We start from the raw sequence: 7802 nt of genomic DNA on the forward strand, positions 1-7802 counted from the left end.
CGGGCAGTGCGATGTTTTTCTTGCATTAAACATCGACATAAACATACAAAAACATCGCCAGTTGTTGACAACACAGAAAAGTATGGTTAGAAATCAAAAATAGTACGGTGGCCAAACATTCGCTGCTCCACGCCAAAGACAATCCAATTAGGTGTTCTAGGACACCTCACACGTCTGCAGAAAATGTCGGGAAAAGCTGAATCTGAACCAGAGGGGTTGAAGCTGAAGGTGCTAGCACTACACGGATACCGGCAAAACGGGGACAGTTTCCGTTCGAAGCTAGGATCATTTCGGAAGCAAGTCAACAAGTACGTCGAGCTTGTGTTCCTATCTGCACCGCACATAGCAGCACCGCTGGAGGACGGAGGTGAGCAGGACCCAGTGCAACGAAGTTGGTGGTTCAACAAGGACGATCGGACGTTCAAGGGAACGAACCAGGGTGGTCCGGCGTACGGGTTCGACGAAAGCCTAAAGCTGGTAGAAAAAACGTGGGAAGCGGAGGGTTGCCATGGCTTGCTAGGTTTCTCGCAGGGCGCCTGCTTTGCCGGGTTACTGTGTGATCTGAGCGCTCGAGGCATGACCACGGTAAAGCCACAATTTGCCATCCTGTCATCCGGCTTTCGTTCTGGCAGTTTGGTGCATTTGAATTATTACGAAAACAAAATACAACTTCCTTCGCTGCACATTTTCGGCGACACAGACGAAATCATAACGAAAGGTAGGATTCCATTCGTTCAAACACACGGCTGTTATGCTTTTAATCTGTTCCGTTTGCAGACATGAGCGTCACGCTTTCGGACACCTTCCTGGAGCCACTGGTTGTGACTCATGCCGGTGGGCATTATTTTCCGGCACAGGCTACAATGAAGCAAACGTACATCGATTTCTTTCGTGACCAGCTACAGCTGCATTTAGAAGCCAAAGAACTAGCGAATGCTACGGAGGAGAATAGTTTCCACGTTGAACAGCCAGAGGGTAACCCCGATGCGGATGATTCGGATTCTGAGTAAGGTATCGGTGCTGCGTCGTAGACTATTAAGACTTTAGTTTCATTTTCCATAATTTAATTACTCAAAACCGTACGAATAAAATTACCCGAAGAATAGAAAGAAAATAAAGAGTCGGTGACAAGGATTGGGGGGGGAACATCCTCCTTGTCCGCACCGAATGTGTAAGGATGTCTCTAATCTTACATTGCTCGGGATGACAAATTGCCGTTTAGTGGGCGAAACTTGCGGAAGTTATTATAACATACCCGAGAGGGTTATTACTTGATGTGGGAGCGATAGGATATAGAAACAAACAAACAAAAAGTCTACATCTGTGCCTCTCCTCGGTTCGTTGGAGGGCCGCCCGGTGCCTTAAACAAGCTGATCCTGACCATTGGCGGTGTCCTGGTTTTTCATCACATCCGGTAGATCCGGCGGCAGCGAGTAAGGTGTCAGTTCGAGCGATTCAAAATCACCATTTTCCCGTATTGCCAACCCGAGCTGGGCGGGACACTGCGCCTTGGCCGTCACTACTGTGATACCACAATCCTGCAACGTTTTTTCATCGTCCATCAGCATGTTGTCTTTGTTGTAGAGCCGCTGGTCACGGGGAGGCACTTTGAGTATTCCTTCGATCATCTTCTTCAGCTCGTAGACCGGTGTTGTCTCTTTGGCGTCGGTGAAAATGGTCGTCTTCTGCCGTCGGATCATCATGAAAACATCCTGCGTGAGAGGTGAACGGTATTATGAAATTAGTGCATTGTTTAGCCGCGTGATGGTGGCAACCGATAAGAGCCCCAGTAATCACTGCCCGTCGTCATGTTTCGGGCGGCGCCGAAAACAAGGCGCGAAGTGACGAAACCGAGCGGACAAAGTTCACCAGGCTTCAAGGGAGGCGTTTTTCTTTCAGCATTATTGGCACATTCACAAACACACACGCACGGACCCGGTCCCGGGCGGGTCTCCAACTTTATGCGTAGCTGCATCCACACGTTGGTGCGGTCTTATCAGCAATCGTTAAGCATAATCTCATCTAGTAGCCCACCTTGCCCGACCGTAAGGACACGCGGCGCCAGCTGTACCCTCTCTCTCTCTCTCTCTCTCTCTCTCAGCTTGAACCACTCTTTTACGTAGCGTGAATAATCAAATTTGAACTTCGAAGAGACCCTTTCCCGCACCTTCGCTTACCATTTTGACTGTGCTCCTAGGTTGGTTTTCCACCGGTCGCTGTGGCTCGCTGGCTAGCGCTGTTTTGCTTCGCTTTGCACTCGTTCCCTCTCTCGTTCGCACACACGCTATCCTTCGTGGTCACACAAGGGTTGCCGCCGACTTGTACGTTGACGCAGCTTTGCAATCCTCCGAGCCCTACCGTTTCCAACGTAAATGTCTGCTACGTACGACTCCAAGCGACGGACGGGCCACTGACGATGATGATGTCCGGAATAAATGAAAAAATAATGGATCCTGCAAACCGTCAAACGGTTACGCAGAACGCGGCCAAACGTGAGTGGATGATGTCTAGGCAGAGAAACGGATAGCGCGGGATGACGATGAAACGGTGAGCTAGAACTTCGCACGACCCCTGGACCGGCATCACCCAAATAGTGAGCAGGAACGGAGAAAGACACACCGGCTTCGATAGTTCGGTGGTAGGAAAATAGAGATATATTAATTTACCTGTCACCCGAATTTACCGTCTGACTGTGAGCTTCTTTTATTTTTCTTTTCTCTCGCTCTCTTGATCGCCCGAACCACTTTTGACATGGCGATCGAAAGCGGCAAACGCTCCTGGTGAAAATGGTACGCCCTACATTTGCAGTATTTTTGCAATTCATGCTTCCGGCGAAATATGCCACCTTCTTTTGTTGCACGCATTTCGTTTATATTATACTATTTCGCAATGAAGCAATCTGTCGCTCTTTAATTGTTGCTGTTTTTATTTGTGACTATGGTGGCCGAAACAGTTTCTTAGTAGTAAGCTTTCTTAAGAAACATTCAGTTTTTCGTTCCAAACGATGAAACATTTCAATCGAACAATTTCACGTCGCAACAATTCGGCAGCCATTGCATCAATCAAACTATGGGGAAAATGTGGTTATAAATTACCTAAAACTGGGGCAATTTAGTTATATTTTATATATGTACATCTTTATCGGGAATTACTACAGACCACTACGAAAAAATACAATTTAATTCATGATAATTACAGATAGTATTCATGGCTCTTGAAAACATTTTAATAATGATATCGAACAACGATAAATCGTCACAACCTAATACGAGGATCAATAATACAATGCAATAGGTTATTTATTTTGAACGCGTGTACCACACATAATATGTTGAATCAAAATACCTGCACAGAAAACAAAAACGTTGAAAAAGTTCGTAGATTGTTTCTCGTACCAAATATGTCCAGCTGCGCTATACAAATTCCCCATAGTTCGTCGCCCTCTGACAGGCAAGCCTGGCCAGAAAAAGCGTTCTTCCATAGTTCTACGAAACCGTGCCGAGTGTGGACGCGCTTTGCTCGTTTTGCGTGTGAGTTTTGCGACCAAATTTATTTAATTGCGAGGTAATTTAATCACAACGGCCGCAAAGGTAGTTCGCAAATGCCGCTATTGTTGCTGGTGAACACTGCTAACTGTTTTACCTCGTTTGCTGCCGTCTTCATTGCTATTGTTCCCGATCAGCTCCTGCAGTTCGTTTTACTTCGGCGATAAAAAGCGTTTGTTATATTCTTTGGCTCTTGTGGGCTCAACAGTATAGTGACTCAGTGGAACGCGTGCAAAAAGTTGGCAAATCCAAGTTGTTACAATCCAAGTGAGCTGTCACGATCGTCACACGACGACGCAGCCGGACGCCGCTTCGCGAGAATGGCGTGTCCCAAGCGCGGTGGAATGTTGTTTGTGCGATTCTTCGCTTTGCCTACCGATCCGCAACTGAACCAAAAAGGCATTGTTTCTAACGGGTGAACTAAAACAAACTGTGTGTTGTAAAATCGTTCATGTTCTATGCGTGAGCTTAAGTGACGAACGCAGACCGGGCTGCCGGGCCCCGGTCTGAGATTCGAGAAAACCAAAAAAACAAATTCAATCTCCGCAACTCCGTACTGTGCACACCCGACCCGGCGTTCGTATAATTAGCGCCATCATAATTGTTCGATTGGAAAAACGTGCCCGAATCGGCGGACTGCTCCGTAATATCGCCTCAACCGTGCAATCCGTGCTGGTTCCGCTGTTGGGTGGGGTCGCGACTTCTCCCGTGCGACGCTCGATGCTGTAACCGTGTGGCGGCGGCGGCCAAGAGCGACACCTACCACCAGCAGACGGAGCAGCATAGAGCGCGCGAAGCAACCGATCGAAAAGATACCGGTGGAAAACCGGGTGCGTCCGATGTTTAATTTTTTCTTCTATCATCATTAAGCCTTCGATGCGGGAAGTGGCCGCTGGCCTCTTGCGTGCACGTTCGGGTTCGGTAAACCTTCTGGACGTCGCGGAGCCGCGGTGATGCATGTGTGTGCGTGTGGCCCCTATGTGTGAATGTATGTACGTGCGTGCGTGTGCATACGAAACGAAGAAGCACGCTCCGCTTTCCGGTCGCCGACGGCGGCGGCGGCGGCGGATGTAGTCGGATGTTTATATTTTTTTTTGTTGCAATCGCCCACACCTCCGTCTGGAGCGTTTGAATGGCCCGGCCCGGCCCGAACAGGAAACTTACGACCGTGACTGGAAAGAAAAGAGCTTTTACCTCTACACCCGTGGCGCCGCCGTATCGCGATCTGAAAGTGTTTCATTCGATTTTGTACTCCATTGTTTGTTACAGCACTGTTTACTGTATGTTTGTTTGTTTTAATGTTTCTTTCGTTCCCGTTTAGGCTTAAGTTGTTTTGGAATTAGTTGTGCCTTGTTGTTGAACTCTCAGTGATTTACAATATCGTATCGCCATCGCATTCGCTGGTTGCTGCGCTCAGGTTGTCCGTTTTCGGAACCAATCGTTCGTAGAAAGCAGAAGGTAAGTAGATGGTGTATGCATTAAGGCAAGTTCCGCAAGGACACCTGTTGGACCCGGCATAACAATAAAACATGCTCTTACAGCAGGTCTTCGCTTCGCGACAGGACACTCTCACACACCCAAAAGAGGCAAGCAAAGCACCCGATAACCGGGCTACCTGCCGGAGCGATCCTGTGGGCAAAATGAGCAAGGATTTTCCTTTTGCTGGTTTCCCAGATCCATAACCGGGCGTCCAGAGCGGGTTTCGCCTATACAAGAAACTTCTTCCATTGCTTTCAGCCGCTATTGATCGCCATACAGTCCTGTTCCGGGTTCAAAAATTGAATTGTTCGCGATTTTTAGTCGAGCGGGCTACAGGCGCTACACTGCAACCCACTAAAAGCGTTGTTCCGTATCACCCGTATCGATCACCGAGGACGTGCCGAGGGGTGGAAAATGTGTTGGTCCACGCGATAAGATAAAACCGATGGACGACCTACCGATGGGATCGGCCATTGCTTCATTTTACACTCCAGACCGTTTGGTCGGGGCTGCGAAGTAACTCACTCAATTCACTTTCAGTCATCAATATCTCGAGTGACAAGTGCAAACTCCTTCTTGTGTTCGGATAAGTGCCCGGGTTCATCGAGGTGTGTATCCCTGTCGACGGTGATATCATGCTCCTATCTTAATCGCGAGTCGGCTGGTGACTTTCGTCACACAAGTGTAGTTCACGCCCGATGGTTAACATTTGGATCACTTTCGGGAGGGTAACAGGTTCGCCTACGCCGAACCGACGACAGTCGGACCGTAGGAACGCGTTCTCCTTTCCTTTCCGTGTAACGGTAGAAAGCGCACGGCTCAGTAAAACAAAAATAGGGACACGTCAACTGAACAGCAGCACCAGTACACCCGTTATACTTCATTCAAACTGTCCGTTTGCTCTGGTGACAGAGGGACAGAACCACTTTTTAAAAAGCCACCACCAAAAGGCTTCCCTTGGTCTTGTTGCGATTTTAGTATCTTCAGTTTCTTTCTTCTTCTTGTTCTTTAGCGAACAGTAGGAAGAAGATAAAAACGGCAACATAAACAGGTTGTGGAATCAGGAATCTCGGCTCTCCCACTCGGTACCCGGTCATGGGCCACTGACACTGGAAGGCGATACAGATTATCGCATCCAGCGGAAAACCTGATACCAAGACCTGCGACTGAGTGCGTGTGTGTGGAACATCGGAGTGCACTTTTATGGATTTACGGATTTATTCTGGCACCAGGGGGGGGAGCTGGGTTGTATATTTTGGTTCATTCACCGTGTCATGCCGACGTTTGGTTTTAAACTAACAATCGGTGCCCGGATTGGGAACGAATTTGCAGTGATAAGGCTTAAACGACACTTATTAAATTAGTAACAGAACCAGATTGCTTTACTGGTGATCGTTGCTGCTGCGATGTTTTATGCGTTCCTTTTCGCTTCTGTCACCACCCTAATTCCGTTCCATTTCCTGACTCACTGCATGGCCGCTCAGTCTCTTTGATGGCTTACGCTATCGACCGCCGTCACCCCAATATGCTCCTCAGAGCATATGGCATCCCCTTGTCGGGGCGGGTGTGTGTTTTTGTTGTTGCTCGTCGTCGGCCCATGATGTCATGGCTTTCTTTATACACACCGAATAGCCCGTATTCTGGCCACCCGCGGCCACATGTCACACCCCTCCGTTAGCTCTTTGCCGATGTTAATTTGTTCATCCACCTCAGCGGGTCGGGTGTTGCGGTATCGTTGCGAATCGCGGGGCCATCTTGGGGCTGCTGTGGAGCACATTAAAATATGTCTACATTGAAATCCGGTTCATCATCGTCGTCCCCACCTTGGTGCTTCCCCCGGGGTTTGAGTGTTGCATCATTTTCTGAACTGTTTATTTGTCGCTTTGACATACACAAACGATGGTGGTTTCGGTTTTCTCGCAGTCCTGCCCGGAAAAGATGTAACTTGATCGCTTCCTTCGCCTTCCCGCTTGGTGGCCACCCTCGCCATGAGCCAGTTTAAAAATAGAACACCAAATCAAGTGGCTGATTGGGGAATGGTAATGGAACGTATGCAATTAGTGTACTGTGCCGGGCGGGCCCCCATTACTGTGTGTGTGTGTTCGTTTGTGTGTTCTTTCTCACCGCACACACATGTTAAGTGCTTTCCCGGCACTCGTGGCCACGTTAGGGTAGTGTTTATTTTCTAAACAAATTATGTGTACCGCAATTGCAGATCAGATCATCACTCGATCGAGCGCGGAGGGGCGCCCGGGCCCATTGGTGGCTGTGGTCACGCGAGGGGTTGTTGTTCTGTCGTGGTGGTGGGTGAAATAACCGGTTTGACTTTTGGGCAAGAAAAGAACCACACGAGCTTGGCTTGTTGCTGGTGGCTCATCGGAACGGGCCAGAATTTGATACTTGCGCCCCCAAAGTGGTGGGGAAGCAAAGAATGTTTTTTCTTTCACTTTTTCTACATCAAAGCTCAACCGATCTGTTACTTTTCTTGTGCTCAATCAGAGCTTCATCATTGCTTCATCCGTTGGTTGGCCATCTTTTTCACTCTCTTCACTTCTTTCTTCTGGTTTGTTATGTTTACTTCTCCATGTGGCCGGTGACTCATCATCGCACAGAGTATATGGTATTAAGGCATCACCGTTTTGTGCGAGTGTGTGTGTGTTTGCAAGAAATGGCAGGGACAAACCATGGGGCAAGTGTACCGCGCGGAGTCCCATGGAAACAGAGGACACTTTGCGATAGAGCCGTTTGATCACATAGACTACCGCCATTGATGGCAGG

The 7802-nt window shown here is 48.5% G+C and overlaps 2 protein-coding genes across 3 annotated transcripts; one reads left to right on the forward strand and one right to left on the reverse strand.

The window, feature by feature from the left end:
• The first annotated feature begins 118 nt into the window (after nucleotides 1–118).
• Nucleotides 119–1170, forward strand: LOC128271550 (esterase AGAP003155). The gene is made up of 2 exons (XM_053009126.1): nucleotides 119–718; nucleotides 778–1170. Exons 1-2 carry the CDS (start codon nucleotides 184–186, stop codon nucleotides 1008–1010), a joined length of 768 nt encoding a protein of 255 aa, XP_052865086.1. The 5' UTR covers nucleotides 119–183; the 3' UTR covers nucleotides 1011–1170.
• Nucleotides 1036–2746, reverse strand: LOC128271551 (elongin-B). 2 transcript variants are annotated; one of them, XM_053009128.1, is made up of 3 exons: nucleotides 2667–2746; nucleotides 2178–2453; nucleotides 1036–1712 (listed from the first exon to the last, which is right to left on the reverse strand). In XM_053009128.1, the coding sequence occupies exons 2-3, from the start codon at nucleotides 2178–2180 to the stop codon at nucleotides 1362–1364; spliced, it is 354 nt and encodes a 117-aa protein (XP_052865088.1). In that variant the 5' UTR covers nucleotides 2181–2453; nucleotides 2667–2746; the 3' UTR covers nucleotides 1036–1361. The 2 variants fall into 2 exon arrangements, with proteins under 2 accessions (XP_052865088.1, XP_052865087.1); XM_053009127.1 differs by lacking the exon at nucleotides 2667–2746 and having other exon boundaries at nucleotides 2178–2613.
• Nucleotides 2747–7802: the final 5056 nt, after the last annotated feature.

Source organism: Anopheles cruzii, chromosome 3, assembly GCF_943734635.1.
Source record: "Anopheles cruzii chromosome 3, idAnoCruzAS_RS32_06, whole genome shotgun sequence".
NCBI classification, from domain to species: Eukaryota; Metazoa; Arthropoda; class Insecta; order Diptera; family Culicidae; genus Anopheles; species Anopheles cruzii.

Excerpts from the sequence above, each read along its gene's own strand:
- LOC128271550 (XM_053009126.1), top strand. The coding sequence starts at position 184 with ATGTCGGGAAAAGCTGAATCTGAACCAGAGGGGTTGAAGCTGAAGGTG. Across the intron at positions 719-777 it reads AGACGAAATCATAACGAAAG|ACATGAGCGTCACGCTTTCG; the intron begins GTAGGATTCCAT and ends TTCCGTTTGCAG.